General features: G+C 38.2%; 2 protein-coding genes and 2 long non-coding RNA genes across 8 annotated transcripts in view; 3 read left to right on the forward strand and 1 right to left on the reverse strand.

Moving 5' to 3' along the window:
* LOC124408425 overlaps nt 1-7,227 on the forward strand; it is a 32,626-nt gene extending 25,399 nt beyond the window's left edge. For both annotated transcript variants that reach the window (XM_046885309.1, XM_046885310.1), the window contains exons 9-24: nt 463-524; nt 594-782; nt 871-1,042; nt 1,176-1,283; nt 1,616-1,686; nt 1,800-1,926; nt 1,997-2,249; nt 2,838-2,953; nt 3,045-3,183; nt 3,267-3,401; nt 3,500-3,650; nt 3,778-3,902; nt 4,002-4,139; nt 4,215-4,369; nt 4,448-6,184; nt 6,871-7,227. In XM_046885309.1, coding sequence (XP_046741265.1) covers nt 463-524; nt 594-782; nt 871-1,042; nt 1,176-1,283; nt 1,616-1,686; nt 1,800-1,926; nt 1,997-2,249; nt 2,838-2,953; nt 3,045-3,183; nt 3,267-3,401; nt 3,500-3,650; nt 3,778-3,902; nt 4,002-4,139; nt 4,215-4,369; nt 4,448-6,184; nt 6,871-7,146 — 3,954 coding nt within the window. In that variant the 3' untranslated portion in view covers nt 7,147-7,227. The remainder of the gene's footprint in view (nt 1-462; nt 525-593; nt 783-870; nt 1,043-1,175; nt 1,284-1,615; nt 1,687-1,799; nt 1,927-1,996; nt 2,250-2,837; nt 2,954-3,044; nt 3,184-3,266; nt 3,402-3,499; nt 3,651-3,777; nt 3,903-4,001; nt 4,140-4,214; nt 4,370-4,447; nt 6,185-6,870) is intronic.
* A 1,426-nt stretch (nt 7,228-8,653) lies between these two features.
* LOC124408426 (NGFI-A-binding protein homolog) overlaps nt 8,654-23,236 on the reverse strand; it is a 33,256-nt gene continuing 18,673 nt past the window's right edge. The window contains exons 2-11 of one of the 4 annotated variants that reach the window (XM_046885311.1): nt 21,271-21,372; nt 20,728-20,865; nt 19,925-20,211; nt 19,083-19,295; nt 18,385-18,635; nt 17,661-17,766; nt 11,913-11,962; nt 10,096-10,201; nt 9,176-9,226; nt 8,654-8,918 (exon numbers count right to left, since the gene is read on the reverse strand). In XM_046885311.1, coding sequence (XP_046741267.1) covers nt 8,775-8,918; nt 9,176-9,226; nt 10,096-10,201; nt 11,913-11,962; nt 17,661-17,766; nt 18,385-18,635; nt 19,083-19,295; nt 19,925-20,211; nt 20,728-20,865; nt 21,271-21,372 — 1,448 coding nt within the window. In that variant the 3' untranslated portion in view covers nt 8,654-8,774. Of the gene's footprint in view, nt 8,919-9,175; nt 9,227-10,095; nt 10,202-11,912; nt 12,017-14,408; nt 15,073-17,660; nt 17,767-18,384; nt 18,636-19,082; nt 19,296-19,924; nt 20,212-20,727; nt 20,866-21,270; nt 21,373-23,236 lie in introns of those variants that run through there. The other 3 variants (XR_006929437.1, XM_046885313.1, XM_046885312.1) reach the window with 3 other exon arrangements.
* Nucleotides 10,148-21,406, forward strand: LOC124408428. Its single transcript, XR_006929438.1, has 3 exons — nt 10,148-10,283; nt 20,730-20,869; nt 21,284-21,406. It is a non-coding gene; the product is annotated as an uncharacterized LOC124408428 (long non-coding RNA).
* LOC124408429 lies at nt 19,240-20,135 on the forward strand. The gene is made up of 2 exons (XR_006929439.1): nt 19,240-19,404; nt 19,910-20,135. It is a non-coding gene; the product is annotated as an uncharacterized LOC124408429 (long non-coding RNA).

A 23,236-nucleotide genomic window follows, 5' to 3' on the forward strand; every position in this document is an offset into this window, starting at 1 on the left:
CTCTTTCGTTATTATAAAACAAAAGTTACATTTGCGAGTCATACTTCGGGGTTGACTTTGTCAATTGAGTCTGGTTGTTAATGAATATCTGCCATACATACTTTTGGAAGTAAAGCTTATGATGAGAGGCTTTGACCTCTGAGTCATCGATTTTGTTCATCTTTTGTAAGCTGGTAGAACAAGTTGAAGAATTTTAACTGCGCAAAAAAGAAGGCACACTTTTCAAGTGCTACACATGCTTTCCTTCTTTTGGAAGCATACTACTTACGAATGAAATCGGCGATTCGAATACTTTGCTGTTCTCTTGTTGAGCACTAATTAGTATATTCGATTTGCTACTTCGAACTATTAAAAATGGCGTGTGAACGCTTAAAATTCATTTCCCGAATCCTTGAAGTAATAATTGACTAAAAATATTCAGAAATGTGAGTAATTCACTGTGTCTACGCCTGCCTTTGACAGATCACGTTGTTGGATGGAAAGAGGAGCCTGAACGTGAACATATTTTTAAAGCAGTTTCGGAGGTAAGTCTGGATAGTGGATCAGTCATGAAGTAAAGACACGCTACTGACAGTTAAAATTATATTTATTAGCTCCAACGAGGATATAATACAGTTAATAAGAGAAGGTGGCCATGATGACATTGGTGCAGAAAAACTGCGTGGCCTGTTGAAGATATTGCCCGAAGTTGATGAGTTGGAAATGTTAAAATGCTTTGACGGAGATCGATCGAAGCTTGGAAATGCAGAGAAATTTTTTCTCCAACTCATCCAAGTGCCGAAGTATGCGATATTTATTATCCAAGTATCATATCATGTCCCGAGATGTTAGTTATAGAGCACTTCTCTGACTGTTTACTTTAACTTGCAGCTATAAACTTCGTATAGAATGCATGCTGTTGAAAGAGGAGTTCGCTGCAAACATGAGCTACCTTGAACCCAGTATAAACTCCATGATCCTCGCTGGTGAGGATCTCATGACGAATAAACCGCTGCAGGAAGTTTTGTACATGGTTCTTGTCGCCGGAAATTTTCTCAACTCCGTAAGAGTTCGATATAATATTAATTCCAACAATACGGCCAAAATATGGAATCAAATTGCCAAGGGCTATTGAATTCATCTAAATGTCTGTATTCCAGCCAGTTAGATACTCTATAAAAAAATTTCATTAACAGGGTGGTTACGCTGGAAATGCTGCGGGTGTAAAATTATCATCGCTACAAAAGTTGACGGAAATACGCGCAAATAAGCCTGGAATGAATCTGATCCACTACGTGGCATTGGTGAGTAAAATATTTAATACTGATTGTCATCAGTAAAATATTTTATCAAATGTGTATAACGATCTTGACTTGTCAGGAGATTCTTATTATACTACTGACCCAAACGATAATAGACGACAGGTCACTCGAAATTAGTACAGTTGAAAGCATTTTGACATTAGATACATTTCATTCCACAATGAGCCGTGAGGTGATTTGAGGCATTTGATGTAAGTTCAAATTTGGTACAAAATATTGATGGAAGACTGTGATCATATCGTATTTAAGAAAGCCAATTCACATCATGATTCTAGAGAAATTGTAGTATGTGACACCATTTTTTTTTTCGACAGCAAGTGGAGAAGAAGAGAAAAGACTTGCTATCTTTCGCAAACGACATGAAGGCTTTGGAATCTGCCACAAGGTAATGGAAAGGAATTTTATGCTATCAAAATTTGATACATTTGTACAAAATTTTGTTGATAATAATCATATCTACGAATAATGACAGTTTAAATATTTGTTGTGTTTTTGTAGGACTACTGTAGAACAACTGAATAACGAGTTCAACTCCTTGGACACAAAAATAAAGAATATTAAAAACCAACTCAATATTCCGAGTACCGATCATGACATTCAGGAACAAATGGCACCGTTTCTCAAGGTTAGCATGAAAATAGCGTTGCAACAGACAACTTTCCAAATACTTATGCAATAACCGAAATCTATTCTAGATTGCTGAACGAGAGATGGCAGCGTTAAAGAGAGATATGGAAGAACTTGAAGGGGTACGTCGATCTCTAGCTGAGTTTTTCTGCGAAGATATTAACTCCTTCAAGCTAGAAGAATGCTTCCGGGTATTTCAACAGTTCTGTCAGCGATTTAAGCAAGCAATTGCTGAGAATGACCGTCGCCGAATGCAAGAGGAACAAGCAAAGGCCCGACGAAGACAGAGGGAACAACAATTGACAGCGAAGAAACGTTTACGTGAGATATTGTTACTATCACTGTTGCCGTCTACGCTATTTAATAACAATTACATAATGATAACAAACACTGTGCAATTTCAATCCTTGAAAAGTAAACAATTGTCAAAATACTAATAGTTGGCTGAAAAATCCAAAAGTTTAGTTTGGAGCCGTAATGGGAAGCGAATACAGTGAAGGTATTTGGCCTTTTTTGCACACTTCAGCATTTGACCGAATTTTAATTAAAAATATATCATTATAGATTAGTGTGGTTTTTTCAAAAATATTACAAGCAAGTTTCTGCTCTTGCTTCGGAACTGTTTAAAAGATTTTTAGCACTGAGATGGATGAATCATTTTTTTGACAGTGAAAACTGTGTCGAATTTACAAATAACAGTTTTGCATCCCCGCGAGACTAATTCCAAAAGTAAAATTATTCGGTGTTGAAGTACGCGCTACCTGGAATTTTAATAAGCAATACCGAACTGGCTAGAGTTCGCATATTGTGACATCTTAAATATCAATTGGCAATGTTGCAATATTAGAATAACTATTATAGTACCTCTAGCCCGTTGATATTACATCTTTCCGTTAAATTTGTTTACAGTATGTAATCAAGCTGAAACCCCATGTTCGGAATCAGAGACGAATATAATTGACTCTTTACTATACGACATTCACGCTGGATTCCCGCTGAAGCAGATCAATCGAGGTGACGTCAAGGTGCGTATGTCGATGATATTTGTTTTACCCAGAATGCAATTCTGGAATATACCGTGTCACAGCTACTTATTCTTCAATTACTTTTAACTAGGTGAGAAGACTCCAAAACGGAGGTGTCACGTCGGAAGAGGATGTATCTCTGTCGGGTGCTCAAGGAATTCGTTCCCGGGTTGGTTCCTGCTCTGGAGGGCCGGACCAGAATATGGGCAAAGAAGATACTTACTCTCCAGGTAATTAAAGTACACGACCACGATTTTGAGGTCGTTTTTTCTATCTGAGTATCCTTCATCGCGACATTGTCTCGAATGCACAGATATCACTCCAAACGGAAGCCTCCGCCGCCGACGAAGTCGAGTACCGTCTGAAGAGGACGAAGGTAACTTGATGGATTTCTTGAGGACCTCTGGTACCGATAACGCCAGGGATCGAAAATCGTGGGGAAGTCTCGGTATGTTTATGTCGTAGTGAATGAATTTGCCTAAATTATGTGGAAATTGCAACATATGAAACGCTCGTCGGATCTTTCAACTGTATCATATTCTTTAGACCGATCCTGGGCCCGCAGAGCTCGAGGACAACCACGACGCGGAGATCTGTTGAACGCAGATTTCTCCGGAGATCGTGAACGTCCAAACTCGCCCTCGCCACTCGTCGAAAACAAACCATTTCTACAGGAAGAAGAAACGAAGCCAACCGGGTAACGCCAATTCTTATATAATACATATAATAGGCCGTTCCAGCTTTGCACTTTTTCTTTTTATTCTGACAGGCATTCGATGCTTTCATTGCTCAATGACATTGATTCAAATGTATTAAATCTGCAGAAGGGCATGGCGGCAGAAAATTGAAGCATGGTTATCCGAAAATGAGAAGGAAGAACGAGCCGGTGAAGATCTTCAACGTCGAGCACGTCAGCTACAGGCAAATCGTCGGTCTTTCGAAGATTCTGGTACAAATTTACACTCCTTACTTAGCTTGCATAATTTACAAGGCAATTTTCAACCGACGACGAATTACACGAGGTTACTTCTTCGATGGTTTCCTGTAGGTAGCGAAGGCAAAAGTTCGACGATGAATGTCGTATTTGAGGACAAACCGGTGCAGCAGGAATATACCAGAGTTTATTCCGATTGGCGTCCAAATGTCGAAGAAAGCGACGTGATGAGAACCATGGAAGCCATAGAAGGTGCACAATATAAATCATGTAACGTGCAAGACTGTCTTGCGTACTTGTACTAAATAGTTTTCCCTTAACTTTCAGAAGCCCAACCGCAAAGCCCTCAAAAGGACAAATCTCTCTGGCGAAAGTCGACATTGAATGTGCCAAACAGTTCGGAAGAAGCTGATCCCCGATATCTGAAGAGGCTCAACTTAAGGTCCAGCATGGAAAATGTTCTGGCACCAAGTACTTTACAGGTAATCATAAAAGTAAACCCCTTGATAACCGTTCGCAGTCTATCACACGTCTTGTTAACACATCAATTAATATTCCAGGCGATAAGAGAAGAGGAGCGTAAGAAGAACATAATCAGCTCCGTGGCGAATACACAAAAACCTGATGATTTGACGATATACATTCGCCAGCCGTACATTGCACCCGCTAAAACAACGACATCCGCAGAAACGAGCGATCACTTTGAACAGTTGCAGAGCCAGCAGGTTCAGAAAAATAACACGAAGCCTACGGAAAAGAAGAACACCTCGACGGACGATCAAATAAGTGATAAAATTGAAATCGATTCCGATAACATCGAGACACCACCCGCGACGAGGCGAGTGTTTAGCCCTCCTCGAGAAGTAAAGCCAGTAGAGAAAGAGCCGTGCCGCAGAGAGCGGTGCAGCAGTTCACTACAGGCTCGAGAATCGAAGGTTCCACAGTTGAAGATAACGAATCCGCCTGTAGATCAGGGCAACGGTCACTTCGATCGGTACTCGGCGACCCGAAGAACGCGTAGGTACAAGAAGAACCAGGAAGCGATTGTTCACAAGGAGAACAAGCCGGAAATTGAGTCGCCCACGAATGAGGTGCCTCAAGAGAAGCCGCAGAGGCCCAGGTCGCTGTTGTTGACACCGGAGGATCAAAAGACCGAAGACTCGGACCCACTGCTGCGCATATGGCAGAGTAGATTGCAACAACGAAGCGCGGGGAAAAAGGACGACATCAACACGGCTCTGAAGGAAATAGCCAAGTCCGGAGAGGACTTGCAGCATCTTGCGCGGAGTTCACCAAACACCGTGCAATCGCAGAGGGCCAGTCTTCGCGGAAGTCTGATCATGCAACCGGCGCCGATAATCCCGGTAACGAACACCGTACTGAGTCCAGTGATGCAGGAAACCCGGCCTCGCGAGCCTTCGGTGATGGTGGTCGACCAGGCGAGGGCGATTCCGAACCGAGAACGCAACAGAAGCATGATAGACCCGAGTCAAGTTAAGGAGGCGTTGCGCGTAAGCGCGGAAGCCTGTCTGACAACGAAGGAAGACAATAAAATCCAAATAAACACACCAAAGCAGACATCGATGTTTAAGACTAAGTTTATTCCGGACATAAGCGTCACCTCGAACCCGGTCAGCAAGGCCAAGGTGGACCAGGAGTTCAACGACGAAGGCTTCGAGGAGACGCAAAGTCTCGTTTCCGAGACGCTTAGCCAGGGTACTTCGTCCGGTGGTAATTACGAAACAGACGCTCAGGATTCGGCGCACAATTCATTGCCGCCCAAGATAGAGCGTGGCAACGACGAGACTGACGACAGGAACGTCAGCTCCAAGACCAAGGTCGTCAAACAAGCTTCGAAGCTTCAGTCCTACGCCCAGCGGACGCCCTCCATGAAGCCCAGAGCCGAGAAGACCAGGTACCCGCCAAAACGAACGGGGAGTCTCGAGCGGGCAGAGACGCCGAAAATAAAGAACTCCAGGAACGAGGTAGAACGGTCGAGCTCGAGGAGCAGTCTTCGCAGCTCGAGGAGCTCCCTAAACAGCTCGACCTCGGTAAACACCGTTCGCAACATGGCTCCAAGCCATCACCAACTCGGTGGATACACTTCCGCTATTCGGGCTCTAACCACGAATCTTCGAAAAAGCCCGTCCATGTCTCCGGTCTCACCGGTTCACAGCAACGGTGTAAGGAAACACACAAACCAGAGGACTGGACCAAGCAGGATTCCTGCCAGTCGGAGCAGCAGCAGTGGCAGCAGCATCGGTCCTGCTGTACGGAGTGTTTCGAAGCCCGCATTGGTAAGGCTAATTCGCAAAATGAGTATTTGAAAAAAATAATTATGCATACAGCGCTCCATGGTGTTTTGCAACTTTTACAGCAGACTGTGGATAGTATTTAATTAGACTACAGTTGTTATTTGATTCGTAAGAAACCAGAGAACCCAGAAACCGTCACTTCGTGATTCATTTTCCTCGCGTACATTTATATGCACTAATAATTAAGTTACAGCTGAACAATCGCCAAAACAATCATGCACGCAGCACGAGATCGCTTGCCTAACGACTGTGATCGTGGTGTTCAGTACACGAAAAATGTTTGTTCGTACTTCTGTGGTTCAAAAACTGTTGGGCATTTTTCCAAAAATTTTTCTTTTGATTAATCCATTAGTGCACATTGGGTGTAATACATACCTTACTTTATGTGATCGAGCTTTTCGACTTATTCAAAAGTACTTTCTTTTCATGTAATTTTATATTTTTTATGGATCTTTATTTTCTCTTTCAAATGCAGTACCTACTTATTTTTATTCTCTTACAAGCTTATTATATTTACGTTGGTTACAAAAACCCAGCTATTTTATACAATAGTATAGATTCAACAAAAATTGGAGGAATTGTCAAAATTTTACGGTAACGTTAATTAATCGTTCAATTAGGATGGGTACAGAAAGTATTAAAATAACAAAATGCGAATAAATTCGTAGGTGAGTGCATCAGATTCTTCGAAGGGGAGCAACTTCAGAAATCGGCCAGTGGTAACATCTCGCAGTAGCAGCAGCAGCAGCAGTATAGAGCCTCATTCCCAGCAGCAAAGTCGCTTGACTCCTGAAAGGCTCGCGGGAACTGCCCGAAGCCGATTACTGCAACCTCGGGCTAGTAACATCGTGCAAAGTCACAGTTTCATGCGGCCGACAGCTGCTAGCGTTAACAAAGGATCCATATCAAATCTCCCCAAAAGTATAAGAAGCATGGCTAAATAGTTCAAGCAAATTTCTTATACTTCGACGATGAAAGTGTATATTCTAATGATATCATATAAGTACGTATAATTTTAAGTGAATGGTATCATTTTTTTTTTTTTTTTTGTTTTTGTTTTTTTTTTTCAAAATGCATTTCTTTTGTACATCTATTTGATAATAGTACGGATATTTGTTATTACTGCATCAGCGTGATGAGTTGAAATAGTCATAAGAAAATACATATACGTATATACATATATATACGTATGTTTAGCAATAGGAATATTACACATAAGTGAACAAAAATAGAAAACTTAACAATTATTCTATATATGCATGTTATATAGATAAATTCACAAACGAACATAACACGAGCATACATAATTTAACATAAAAATATATTATATATTTTGAAATATTTAATTAGAATATATAAATATATATATATAATGTATAATACATATGTATTTATCGAAATAATAATTTTTAACTTCCTTTTCAACTTTGTTAGTACAACCTGACTGATTTTTGTCACCACAGTCAGTGAAAAATGTGTAGCAAACTGTACATGATAACTCTTACGAGTCATGGGTTTTTCTGTATTGTCATCAGAGCCTCGAACGGTAAAAATACGAACACTATTCACGATTTTCATTTGTTTCTGAAATGTGAATAATTTCTTGACCACGTGATCGAAACGACACTAGAAGACAGAATGCAGTGTGAACGTTGCGTGGAATCGCGTTAGAGAACGACGAAAAAGCTTTGTGTTGGGTACGTTGCAAACCGTCGGGAGTGTCGAATTTCAGAATATCGATAATAATCGACGCGGCAACGTGACTCGGAGAATCGTCAGTTCGGACCACCTCATTTCTTATCCGACCGCCGCGCAATGAACACACGAGGTAGGTACCTGAAATTAGCCGCGAACGAGTGTTCGCGTATACGTAGATTTCGGTCGGAATGAGCACGTGGTGTTAAAATTTAGTAAACAGATGCCAACGAGACGGGTCGTAGGAATAAAGGAAGGGAATGATGATGTCGGAAAACTAAACTTGAACGTAAATGTCAACTGTACTTGTGATAAAAATAACAAAAGTTAATCCTAGAATCATGTAAACATCCGCCATTTTGATTTCATATTTTCTAATTCGAATCTAATTAAGTACTCAGCGAACTAAAACACTTGAAAAGGGGTAAAATTCTTAGCCAATTAATTTGATCGTATACATACAAACGATGATGTAAGACTGTCACACAAAAGTGTCTTGTTCCTGAAGAATTGCTTACTCATAAATGAAAATATTTTTGCTCGGACATGGCAAGCTGAGATTCTTAGAAATATATGATTGGAATTTATTTTACAATTAGTGGCGTTGGATTTGCGGGAGACAATGTAAATTTCTTGGATATTGATGTGTCAGCAAACTCCATTCAATTCGTTTATTATATTTTTGGAAATAGCAACGAATAAAATTGTAGTAATTCTGAGACTTTCAGCTTAGCGATTCCACAGCAATTTAGTGTATTAAAAATTTCAATCATACGTAAATTTTTATTAAAACTAGATAACAGAGTATAACGCATATACATAGAAAATAGAAACTAAAATAACAATAACCTTGTGTGAGTGACATTTTATATTATTATCACGACTCAGACTTTTCATCTGTGGTTTCTTCTTTTATTTGAAGTTGAGGCGCACATTCCATAGAGTTGATGTGAACTGGCGGTGACATCCTAAGCGCTGGATTAGCCACGGCTATTATGTCATCGCCCCGCGATGCTATCACCTAACAATCAAGTTTAGAAAATTATGTCAATTATTCGAGCCTCATAACAATTTTTTGTTTGACCCGATCGTCGGATTTTACAGAGTTTGAAAATAAAACTTGCACGTTTATTTATAATGACGACGAGGCTAATAGAAAATAAAGTCGTCTTAGTAAATCTATTTTTTATAAGGTCATTAGCGATGTTTGTTTGCAGTTTATTTTTACTTATTTACCGAAATATTGCGTACGGTGCGATACCAAAAGCATATGCATACCTTCAAGTTGAAGTCATTCTCTTCGTTACTGTTGTCAGCATCTCCCTCATCCTGCAAGAAATAAGTTGAAAATTTATATTGACGTTTAGTATGATCAAATAAGAAAACGCTGAGCGTCATGTAGCATTAACAAATCTGCCACAAAAAATTTAATTCCAGTTAACAATGGGATGCATGTATGGCAAGTATTATTAGTCAACAAGATCCACGAGGTCACTTCGACGAATCTGACGCGTTTTGACCTCCTGAATACTTTTTTTTGTAGTTACTCGAATAAACATGTAATTCGATTGTGAGTTGTTTTTTTTGTCGTTCATTGATCGAACGACGAAATTGGTAAAAGAAAAAAAAAAAAAAAAAAAAAAAAACTGATAATACTCAGGTAGCATCAGCACGTCAACGAAAACATATTTAATATCTTCTGCTTTTTTAGATGATTTCACAATCATAGAATTACACCATGAAAATTCGTTCTTTCGATCATTTTGATGTATCAAAGCGACCAAGTAAATATTTTGATCGAAATTAGGACTAAACATCTCCGTATAGTTAAATAACTTATCATTTTTTCCTTCTTTATTGAAAACGTGTTATAAATGCGAAATTTTGAAAAATTGCTGTCAATACAGATAAGTAAAGAGTTTTTTTTTTTTTTTGTCACAAGTCACTGAGAAATTCGTATTCGGGGGTCAGAATATGATAGTTTCATAAAGATGTTTCTTTCGATATGTTTACATTTCACGATGCCTAAATTTTTTCAGATCATTTTGATCCGATATTTAACCAGTAAAAAAAAATTTAATGAATAAAAGATTTAATATTAAATAACTTGCATCGTCTAGACAACCTGAACTATAAATAAGATTATAGCATTTCGCACAATTAAAGTTTTAATAAAATTTTCAGAAAAGTAAACTTACTTGCAGCGATGGAGGTGCATCGTTAGAAAAGGAAAACTGAGTATCCGAATCACTTGCGTCTGGACTTGCATTGAATACGCCGTTACTCTTCCTGTGCCAGACGGGACTGAAACAACACAATCGACTGCGCATTAAACATCACATCTGAAGCATGATGGATATGGAATTTCAAATAGACGTCTTTGTTGGTAAGTGCAAGCTGATTTATAGGCGAAATAACTGCTGTGTTATAGGACATGTAACGTGAACTAAGTCTTGATATATTTTAATACCCTTATCAAAGAAGTAACGTATTCAAAGCTGTTTTTTTTTTTTTTCTTTGTAATTATAACCCAAGATTGAAGTTCCGAAAAAATTACCTTCGAACTTAGTCGGTACTTAGATTTATAAGTTGCGAAATATATACACACGGAACATTTAGTGACTAAATTATGTACACGATTACAGAGTTGTCGGAATTTTTTGACTCCGTAGTGCGTTTTTACACTTTGATATAACTATAACTAAGCGGAAGATGGCTAAATTATGGCGTTTATAAGAAAAAAAAAAAAAATTTCAAATATAAGACAGGCCGAGATCGTGGAAACGGAATAAGACCGATTGATTACAATATTGAACCGTTAAATGGGGCAATAAAAATTTTATCGAATAGGTTTTTTATTTTTGTGGTGCATTGTTTAATATACACGTAATAACGATGTTACGTAATCTACAACATGTCTGTAGAATCCATCATTTTCAGATTATTTCGAATTGTAGGTGTATTTGATAAGTTGCATGTTTAAACGTCGTAAAAATTTTGGATCGTTTGCTTATAAGCCTATAAATTAAATTTGTACACACTTCACGCCACAATATTTTACATCGCAAATATTGTTTTAGTATTATGAGTTTGGTTTCTTTCTTCACTCACTTATTTGATGATACACTTTTTCACCTCAGAGTTAAATACAAGTCCGATAAATCCATTGAATCACGTGTAAACAACACTGTGATGTATATACATATATTGTTTTGTGTTAGGAAAAACGCAAGCTATATTTTCAGTGATTTAAAAGGGTATATCAATAACAACAACAACAACAACAACAACAATAATATGGTAATAAACTGAACAGAAAATCCCCACGCAGTTCTTCTGAACTTATTTAATTACCAAATTTTGAACTGGATAGCATAAATTTCGTCAAAACTGATATATCCATGAACTAGATCGCTAAAAATTGGCAGACGCCTAAAGCTTAGTTTTACCTTCAGTGTCTTACAGCCTTTCGGCTTAGGCCAACACGACGATACGGTAACGATCAAAAATATGGGTATGTTCACTAGGGTTTTAACGTTTTCACATGCAACTCGTACGGTGATTACGGTTCTCCGCAAATAATGACCTAAATTTATTGCCTGCATGATTTCGAATGATTTTCGAATCGACTTGACGTGAATATTTTTATCAAGATTTAGGTAAATATGATTTCGAACGACGACCACTAAATTGGCTTGAAAACGTTTCTACCGTACTATAATAACAATGTTTCCTGCTGTAACTTTTGTGAATAGAGTGTCAGATGGCTAGCGTAATGGTTGATGAAACAATCGTTTACTCTAAATTCACCATTCGTGTGTAATATTGTCGGTATCAGAATAAAAATAAAGTATGTAACTCGGTCTAATTTGCAACACGATGATGAGATCTGAGTTGTAGGAATGAAATTTCATTCGTTACCTGTGAGAGTAGATTTATTTATTTTTTTCGTACTTGTTATCGAGGGGCCGCTAAAGGTATAGGCTATTCTATATTCAAAAACCGAAATAGTCACCTTGATGATCTGCGCCTCTTCGTCGTTGAGTTGCTAACGTCCAGCATTGCCTGCAACACCAAAACTGCTATAGGCAATCAAAGTTACCAATATGGATGGCCCACCTAGAAAAACACATCGTGTATCCGAGAGCAAATATGTTGCGAATTTCGAAGCCCTACTAGGCGGGGTTGATTTATTGTTATATACAATGAAAAAGGCAGCATGATGTAGCTTTCAGAGAACTTAGGCTGCAGAAATGAAACGACGAAGTGCACAAATCGGTTAATTTGAGTAGAATTGGAACAAGCCGTGTGAAAAGTGCCTAAAATACCAAATTTATAAGACAGAGTAGCAGAGAATAATGGCGAAATGTTATTTATCGCTATAACCTTATAAGCAGACTAGTTATTCTAAGTTTTTTTTTAAGACTATTACAACGTGAAACATCAAACTAATTACTTTGTATTTCCTCACCTCGATTATCGATCTGACACTTTTTTATCTTGAACGATTCAAGTCGACTATTTCATATTTGACAAATGAGGAAAATCCGGTTTCATTTCGCAGTTATATTACAGATGTAAAAATCAACCATAATGATGGACAGAAGAAAATCGTTAACGATGTAAATGAGTAACAATCATGAAAAGTGTTACAATTATTCCCAACATTTTCAAATATTAAAACTAAAATTTAATTCCTACCAAAATTTCCTCCGTAGAAACGACGAAGAATTTCCTTTTTCTGCAGAAAAATCGGTTTACAATAAAATGTAAAGACTGTTAGTAATAATCGCCAAGTATTAGTAAACTCAACGAGTTTCAGAAAGCCTGAGTCCACGTTCACGTTGCTGATACATATTTTGACTAGTTTCTGTGAAAAGATTCTTGACGCCATTATATTTTCGGAGACGAGTTACACCGCGCAGTTTTATACCTCGAATGTAATAATTACGACCATTACATATTCGGAATCTCGTTGTATAAAAGATATAACGTTTTATGCTATTTCTCTCCAGTCGTTCGGTCTTCCGGAGGGAATTGGAGTCGCATAGTTCGTAGAGAAAGGGAAAAGTAAAATAAAAATAGGTGAAGTGATGGCTTCATCAATGCACATCAGAGAAAACAAGACTAAGTAATGTGACCCATCATTGGTTCTAATCCTAGTCGAGTGCAATGCAGATGAGAAGATATTACAATGAAAAATAAAGATCAGTATCCTCGCGCTGTATCTCCAGTCTTGTCATGGAAGATAGATTGAGACAAACAGGGCAAAAAACGAATCGTTCGTGTGTCTGAAAAAAGTTTCCGTTTGTCGTACAGAAAGTACGGACAAAAAGAGGAAAACGAAAAAGTGTCTAACAAAAAATTACCTCGAAAAACCATCCTGATGTATAAAAGTTCTCGATTGTACATACATACCTACACGTGTGTATTGTCTGATGCAAGCCGGGCGATCGATGCTATAATACCTCAAGGTTCGCCAAATAATAAACAAATTATTGTTGTTTATGCAACAGATATATTATTCCGACAGTTACAGCAATGGTAACAATAACAAGATTATGGTATAATAGAAACGTATTTAATATCATCGACAAAATAATGTACATTATATATTTTTATAATTCAAAATCGAGTATTTTTACGTCACATCAACATACGAGTGTTATCATCATATATAAGAATAAGGTTAAGATCGGTTCATTGCAAAGCGCGATGTGGAATTCCATTCCGAGTCAATCGATGAACCTCTTCGTTTACGTTGAATAACTGCAGAATACAGATGCAAAGTCAGTTCTCGATTCACGTACAACTTTTCTCGAATTTTTGTTACTGTAGTCACATTCGAATGGTTTGTTTTGTCGAATGACAATTGTAAAACTTTGCTGCTGGGCTGGATTTGAAACCGATAGAAAAACATCTGAAATTGAAATACCCAAGACAGTGACGTCGTTGGCTATTCGTTGTATATATAGATAGCGTTAATAAAGGGATAAAATCGTTCGTGTGTAAAACTACACTAAATTGGCGGTAATTACTTGTTCGAAGAGGTGCAAGTTGCAGAACGTCTAGCCTGATAGTTCTTCTTCAAGTGGTAAACACAATTATCTGTGGCAATTAAATTGTGACATTATAACTGGAGTGTGCTGTGATTGTACCGTTATATTATGGTCCCGTGATGCGGACAATTATACTGCGGGTCTTACCCACTGTTGTTTGAGTGTCACCATCCAAAAACCCAAAGCCTCGCCGATCCATGAGATACTAAGAATTGGAATTGAATGACTTGCAAAGGCTGTTTCCAGGGGAATCCAATCGCTGACTTGTAAATTCTCAGGCACAATTCTGTAGTCTACGTCAAATGTGAAATTGTGACTTCACCTACAATGCGTTGGTACGTATCTCGTTAGTCGTTTCTTTTCGGATTATACATAATTATTCAGCGATCTGAGAGAAATATTACCAATTTTTCATCCCTAAAACAACTTTCATAGATAATTTATCAGAATACAATTCATAATTGCAAATTATTTGAAAAAATGCCAAGTTGTTGTTTCGTTCCGTCAGTAAGTCAAACGTGGAACGATACATGTCAATTAAATTCTGTCCTTATGAAGTCAAGGTGCACACCTTAAAAAAAAGTCCTATGAAGTCACTTGATTTGAAATTATATATTTCGATCAACATAGGCAAATTTTCACACGTACTAATTCGGCACTGACCGATCCAGTGCAGACGAAATTCTGATTTACGTAACGTAAAAGTATCGATTACCTGGAAGGTATGAAGCATGACTGAATTCTGTTTTCCACGATCCTTGTGCGTATCTTGTAGCTGCGTTAAGACATGATCAGCATGTATTCTGTGTACGATTCGATAGGAGAATAGTTGATTCTTCAATAAGATTTCTTACGCCCGAGCTGGACATTCCTCGTAATCATTAGTTCGACTATCATTCTGCGGGAAAGCGTTGCCGAATTGGGGTCGCTTCAACGTATCTTGATATTCCAGGTTTTTCACTCGTCGATAGGCAAAGAATGACGCGAATTATCACGAAATCCGAAAATCCCATTTCCGTATTTGTGATAGCTGGTTTCCTGGTGATGTTCTGTCTTCGGCGGCGTTAAAATGCAGGATGTGGTTCGATTTTTTCCCTCTACCCTTAGCGTGTAAACCTGAAGGAATTAATATGCAGGAGAATTTTTCACGCGATTTTTTAAGGGTAGAATTATGTAGGCCTCACCGTGTTTCCCTCCGTTTCAATTTTCAAATATTACGGAGTACTGCCTTCCTTTTTATACACATGCGAAAAACCAATTCCCGTAACACAGAACACACTTTACGTATAAACTTCCCATTTCAAAACGGATCGCAGCGAAATACCGCTGATCTAATCATAATATGTACACTATTATACCCATAAAACAGGTCAATTTCAACCCTCCAGTCTTAGCACACTTTGATTAAAAACAGAAAAAAAAACATACCACGAAATCTACGCACGTATTTAATAAAGCCAATCGGAATTTCAAAATCCTCACCCACGTACACAGAACAATGCGAAAACGTGCCAACACTAATTAGCAACCTTTTGCCAGTCGAAGTAGTTAAGTATCACAGCAATTCTGTGCAGAATTTTCACAACGTGCTATAAGATTACAGGGGAGTTTTTAACAGGATTCTTTTCGATCCAGTTCGACCATGAATGACTTAATACCTCCCATAAAAATGTCAAAATCCATGAACACAGTTTTGGAGAAAATAGAAAATTCACCGTAAAATAGTTATTGTTCATGCTGGAAGAACTTTATATCCAGAATTATATGATATGTAGGGTTTACTATCAGAAAAACTGTGCCAAGTGCATGGATAATTTCAGAAACGTCTAGTATCATGGGCAAATTATTTATGTTCTGTAATAATAATTTTGACATGTTTTTTCCGACCTCTAAAAGTGACACCCCCCCCCCCCCCCCCCCATCCCGCTTGAAATTGCACTACAAATATAAACACGCCAACTGTAATGATCTACACAATATTTTATCGTACCGGCACTGTAAATGAATTATCAGTTATGAGGTAGGCGAGTAAATCAAGTAGCATCGTTTTTGGCGAAGAAGTTTATAACAAGTCTTTGCGGATTGCGAAAGCTAAACCAGAAAAATTAAAAAAAAAACCAGCAAGTATTTCGAACCACAAGGTGTTACAAGTTACCTTGTCGATGTTGAAACACGTTGAACAAAAGTAAAATTAGAGTAAACCTACAAAAATTAATAAATTACATCTACAAGTTGTTCAGTGTGAGTTCGCAATTCTTTATCATGACTAGAATTATAATTGTAGAATATCCGCACCCATCAGAAGTTTCTATCACGGTTAATTCAATTCCCGACTTTTGTACGATTACAGTCAACTTCTATAAGTAAAAGATTTGCGCGTTATGAAAAAATTTGCTTCACACAGTTTAGTTTTTCTAAGATACCCGCCTCGAATAAACCCGTAAAGGCATTACACGCGTGTCGTAATTTTACGTCAGGATTTATGGTGTATCATTATCTCGTGTAACTCCTGCAGTTGCCACCGGTTTATAAAGATTACAATCTATAGACCAGTGGCAGGGAAACAAACTGTTATGATACTACATAAAATCATCACTTCAAGGTATCTCTCGCTATGAGTTATTCGCAGTTTTCACCGGTCGTTCAAACCGTATAAGCTATTAACAATAAACAATTTTTGAAAGACTTGAAAGAAAAACATGCAGCAAAAACCACAGTGATGCGATGATTGAAATGCAGATGAAAGCATGCTAAACAACCAAGAAAAACAATTTCGAACACCTAGCACCGTTATTGATTTTCTTATAAAAACATGCGGCTATTCTACTACGTATCTCGTAAACGTAAAATACAGTTTATTTTTTATATACGATTGTTTTTAAATGCTTCGTTTTCATCTTACCGACTGACTTACAAGTAAATAACAAACAAGGTTAGTGAACGCAACCGCAGCGGTATTTAATAAATAAAAATGGTGTTCACGTGTTTTCTACGTTTTTTTTCTTCTTGTTGTGACCGATTAATACGTCGTTAAACTGCTTACTGACTACTTCAATGACGACAACCATTAACCTCGAGCACAATGTTTTCCTTACGATCCTGTTCTTCATTCGCTTGTACTGTAATATAATGCGTGCAGCGTGCAAGTGTATGAAATGCGTGTGGATCGTGTATACAAGAAACAGAGTGGATGTATCTTCACTGCGGAAAAAAATAAGCATCATGCTCGCGAATAGCGCAGCTTGTACAAAAAGTATCCGGAATTCATGAACAGGTAAGAAACCGCGGGATTTCGTATTCACTAGGGATGTACGTTTAATCGAAGAATCTAAATTTCGATTAGCGGTTTTTTCAATCGATCAATCGATATTTCGATTAATTGTTTCTCCGATTAATCAATTGGTCGATCCTTTCAACGAATCGTTGTTCAAGCAATCGATGAATCGTAAAGCTCTAATATTTAACCTGCACCTATGGCTTAGTGTATTTGCGCAGGCAACCAAGGTACATCGTATCGAGGAAGTGCGGATGGTTTAAGCGGAAATAAAACGCATATGATAGCATACTTAACCTTTGTTTCGGTCCGAAGCGGTATGGAGGGTGTGAGTCATTATTAATGTGCATTTGGTTGGGTTAGTAAAGCATGCTACAGGAGCGATGCACGAGTGATCGAGTGATCATTTTATCAGATGGGGAGAGCTAACCTGCGTGGAATCCTCACTCTCACCCTCTAGATCGAGACGATACCGTTTCACCCTGTCCCCGTCACCCGCATCCTCGCCGTTCTCTCGCGGTCTCATCATCGAGATGCTGAAAATTATTTTGTTCTCAGGGTTCTGCATTTTTGTTAGTATTTCTTCCAAGTTAGCGTTTTTGAAACTGGACAGGGTGTATAACAAGGGTTGGAACCTCTTAAATAACTCGAATAGGTTACGGTTCCATAAAAAACCACAATTTTGATTCCCTCCTCAGTTAGTGCTCACATAAGACACAAGACGATTTTTTTTTAAATGGAAACGTCGAATTTTTTAGAATGGTATCCCTCTTTCATAGGAAGTTCGAATTTAGAACAGTTCGTTACTTATAGGTGTATATAACAGCCCAAACGATTATTTTCTTCAATCAAAACCGCCCGTAATTAGATATAAATAGATCTATAAATTATGATTAAACGTTAGATGAAATTAGATCAACAAAATTGTGATCTAATTAGATTTCTTGATTTTTTCTAGTGAAGAAATTTTTAGCAAAAACGTTTCTTATTCAAGTTATTTAGGAGTCCCGTTCCGTTGGACACACATATACATCCAGTGCAGTAAATACCTATACTCATGAGTAATGAAAATAGTTTTTTACGTGAAAAAACTCGCTGCAGGTACATATAACGCAAGAACGAGGCGGCATATCAAGTCGGTTAAGGTTACTCACTATTGACTCTTCGAATAATGGTATCCAGAATCCCTCACCACTTGACGGGCAAGTGGAAAAAGTTCGTCTCTTCTTGTGAGAAGCGCAGGTACAAATTTGCAGATCTGGGCTGCCGCCTCGTTGACCGAAACTTCGTGCAGTGTCAAAGGTTTCTCCGGTTTACGCTTGCAGTCGAACCTTCCGTATATTGCCGCGTATTTTCGGATTTCATCCATACGCCGAGGGTCGTTTTCCGACATCGCCATCACCATCTGGAACGTCGTTTTCAATATTAGTGTTCGCTTTATTACAGATTTTCGAGAACATCGAAATCCTACAGAAACAGTTCCCTGCAGGAAACTGAGCTCTCAAATGCGCATGCGCCAAATCATGGACACGCTGACCAACTCTACTTCGTTGGCTTCCTGCACGAACTGTCAATACGGAGGATGATTTCGACGTTTTATTCATTTGATGGCAGATCGACATGTTTTGGCCACCTCGGATATTCAATGCAACGTAACCTCGAGACGTCTACGAATTTTAATAGCTAGCGTCCAATCGCAGTTGAGTTGGTCAACCTGACAAGTAGTCAGGAAACTGGGAGCGAGTTGGGTGAATCGACCAATGAAATCACACGATTTGGCGCATGCGCATTCGGGTGTTTGGTTGTCTGCAACTTTCGCGGTATATTAGCTATATCTCGTAACAAGTCTGACCTCGAGGTTTTTGCAGATCTTCTTCTTGATGTTGTGAGGCTTCGGGTCGAGCGGTGGCAAACTAGCTGCTAGTCGTTCAGCTGCATCCGACAACCGTTGAACCTGAGACTGGAGAAGGGCGGGAACGGGCTGCGTTGGACTACCAGGAGCACCACTCGCACCCCCAGGACTCGACGTCGTGCCGCTTCCACAAGAGGACTCGCAAGTTCCTACCTGCGAAGTTCATGTTATCGTTGCAAATCGTTTGAAATCACATACTAGCCTTGAAGAAATCTCACGGCCAGCGTTGTCAGGCATGCAGGAAATCGTTGGAAGTCCTGCGGTAAATACTTAATGGTTTTAACCGAGGAGATGACCGCTCCTCAGTTTGAGTGTTATACGCAAGATTGCAAGATTGCTTAAATTCACAAAATTGGACAAAGTTTCAAGGGATTTTATGCGACTTGAAAGGCCTCAGACATTTTGTACGTTTCAAAGTGTTTTTAATTCAAATGATTTTTTAAGATTTCACAGGATTTAATAAGACTTTAAAGTATTTCAAGGGTTTCACAGAATATCCAGGATTTCATATTATTTCAATAAGATTAAAAATTTTCATTTTGATTTTATGATCATTGATTTCCAATGTTACTGCTAATTTCCAATGATATTCAATTCTTTCATGCGCAGGTTTTTCTATGATTCTGTGTAATCCCTAAGTCACTAAGAATTACCGAAGGTCGTCCTGAACACTGAAAAATCATTGGAAATCAATCGAAAACAATTTTAATATTAACTTATTGATTTCCAAATGAATGAGCCTAAAATTTGGAATTTTGATATCACAGTGAAATTCGTCCTACCTGTAAGACTCCAGGACTTTGGGCACTCGGATATGATACGGAAGCACTTGGGCTCGGTGTGTGTCGAAAGGTCGTCGAAGCCGTCGACGTGTTGGCACTGGGAGGTTGGACAACCGGACTGGAGCTTCGACACGGCAAAGGTGTGAGTGGTAAAAGTGGCCCGTTGTATGAGGATTGTGTTTGACTATGGGCAGGGAACTGCGCTCTCGGACTTATGCACGGAAAAGTCATCGGTATATTAGATTTGCTGTTAGGATTCGAGGGTATTACCGGCGTTTGAAACATTGCTGAAAAACAGATACATTTTTACTCCATATCTAAACTCAACACTCCTTCACGCAGCATTGTGCGTCGATATAAGATATAATGACAATGTAACTCGAGTAAAAAATGCTATTCAGTACCATAAAAAATGCGAATTAAGAAGAATAGATGAACGCTTTGAAAATTTTCTAGCTAGAGTTTAAAACTGTTAAAATGTTTTCCATCATGTTGAAAAGTATAAACCAGAAGATGATTGAACACAGATACAAGCGTCACTGTAACAGTTATTTTGATTCATTCAATTTTGATAGCATTGAAACTTTGATAAATTATTTTGCGCTAATTTTAAGTATAATAGTTCTTCACGTGATGACGAAAAATTTTAATGGTTGTGATTTTCTTCCTTTAAAATAGTGGAATTTATAAGCCACGAGTTTTGTTAACATTTTAAAAGACGTTATTTTGTGAACCAGTAGCTATCGTATAAATTGCCAGTTCTTGTTGCAGAGCCGAGAAGGTTATTATTTGCTTCAACTTACAGGGATTGGTTAGCCACTCTTGGAGAGCCTTCTGCAGTCTTCTGACGTGAAGTGGCTTGCTGGCCATCCCCACAAGTGCCATAATTTCTAGAAATTCTTCTTCCCCAGCATCGCATAATTGCTGAACGTCATCACCTCCTGTGTAGGTATAACAAAATCATTTTACCTATATACTTACCCAATTCACTCGCGTACATTGGCACGTTTTATTAAATAATTCGTAGCAGCGTGTAGCAAAACTGCGTGGCGTAATTCAGTAAGTATACACTTTGCAAGAAAAAAGACTAAAATTAACGGAAACTGGAGAACGCGATAAAACCCGCAAGTTCAATTTGCTACATCAACTTCGGAAGCTGACTGTAAGGCTACACAATCTATTACACGCTTGAAATATCAACGAAGCCACGCTTCTTGCTTGACGAAAGAAAGAAAGAACGGAAGAGGGGAAAAACCGGTCGGTCTTACCCGAAGAAAAATTCTTTGCGCACAATTTCTTTTTATCTGTTATCTTTTTATACTCCTTAGCAAAAAAGTACCACGTACCCATCTCTAACAGTGTGTCGTAGTATCCAAGGAGAGAAGCACGCTGCATGACGCGGTACAACTGAAGTTCGGCCTCGTTCTGCGGCACGGAAGTCTGCACGACTGGAAGAGAAGAACAATGACAAGTAAAAAAAAAATTATCTATATATGCCCAAATATAAGAATCTAAAGAGACATTGCAAAATGTATCAGACGCGGTTGCCCGTCCATTTCTTTCTTAGCTGTTTCTTGCCGTCGATGCACGGTCAGGTTTTTATCCATACGCAATTCGCACGTGTTTGTACGTTTGCGTGTGTGAATGCACGGATACAACGTAGAAAAAAAGTGGCCGTTTTTTGCTCCGCACAGCAGGCAACTCCTCGTGATATAACCGCGGGATTTCTGATCGTCATTCTTGCAGAATCCACGACGGGTTCCAAACATTTTATACACGTGATGTATTTCATCGATTTACGTGTAGAGGTCGGAGAATAGAACTAATTTAACTCAACAACAAAGTGAGTCATTAATGAATAAGCTAACCGCCGAAAGAACTAACTGTGCCCGTTTTTATACTCGGCCGCAACTCGAGCAGGGATCATTTATAATTTATTGAACGAGCCATGACGCCCACGTCGTGCATCTCATTATTCCTGACCTACCGTACTTTGGCTCTTTGCTAGATTTGACTCGCTCACCAAGTCGATCCATGCTCTCCTGAACGTCTCTTGCTCCGATAATAAAGATAAGTAAAATATGGATCGGCTTTTAATTTGGAAATTTCATTTTTTTTTGGTTCATCACAGTTCTCCATATTGAAAATGCATCTTTTTGGAAACATTTGTTGGAGGATTATTTTCTCTGCAATTATATGGCTACTGTTATACGTTTTCAAATATTAGCTATCACTTGCTTGCTATCTGTGCAGTTCTTTGAGCTAGTCTCGAGAACTCAAAATGCCAGCTGGAAATATCTATAAAACTATAATTTATACTGGTACTTTTTTTTTGTTAAAAAGTGTTATTTATTAATCTAGTAATCAATTAATTTGATACCTTTATCCACTAAATTGTAGAACTTTGTCGGAGAGATCACGTGCGTGAAGAAGTAATGAGATTTTGCAAATTGTACAAAATTTTCAAGTTCTCAGCGTATTTTTGAAAAATTTCGGGCAACCCGGAAAAATATGCATCATTTTGAGAATAGGTATTAAGACATGCAATTTTTGAATATGTTTCTACGAGGTCATCGATAAAATTTTCAAATAACTCTTTCGAGCTGTTCCTAAATCGAAATCAGAACATTTTCAGAAGTATTCGAACACCGTTAAAAAGTTACATTTTATATAATTAAACGTACGGATTAGGGTAGAATAATAATTATTTTCTTCAACATATATTTTCCAGAGATCATTGAAAGCAACTTTAATAACGAATTTTGGGGCGAAAGCCTATCAGCTACATTTTTTCGATACTGACACAGAAACGGTGCGTCAAATGCATTAAATATGAAGAAAGAAATGTTTTTGATTGAGACAACCACGTCATTTGCTTAAAAAAAAGGTCTCAGAACACTAATTCGGTTTATTGAGTAAAGCTACATTCATCCGAATCAATAAAACATTTCTTTCGTCATATGTGGAAACTTGAACAATTTTTTTTTCCTCTGTATATCACTGAAAAAAATGTAGTAACCTAAAATACAATATCATACAAATACCGCGCCAATTTTTATGAAAAACATGGCTGCGATTGTAATGATTTACTGTATATATAATTTGTTTAATTAGTTCGCTAAACTTCTTATGATTCGAAAATATTTCAGGACCGTCTACTCAATATTTTTTGCATAATGAATAGACTGAACACTAAGTTTTTTCAACGTACATACAATACTTTTCCCTGTAAAATAGCAGAATATTCACGACATATCATAAGGGGGGCTTTTTCTCTCGCCGTCGGTTGAAAAAGCGTTGGATATGTATTGT

Source organism: Diprion similis, chromosome 8 (assembly GCF_021155765.1).
Source record: "Diprion similis isolate iyDipSimi1 chromosome 8, iyDipSimi1.1, whole genome shotgun sequence".
In the NCBI taxonomy this organism is placed as follows: Eukaryota; Metazoa; Arthropoda; class Insecta; order Hymenoptera; family Diprionidae; genus Diprion; species Diprion similis.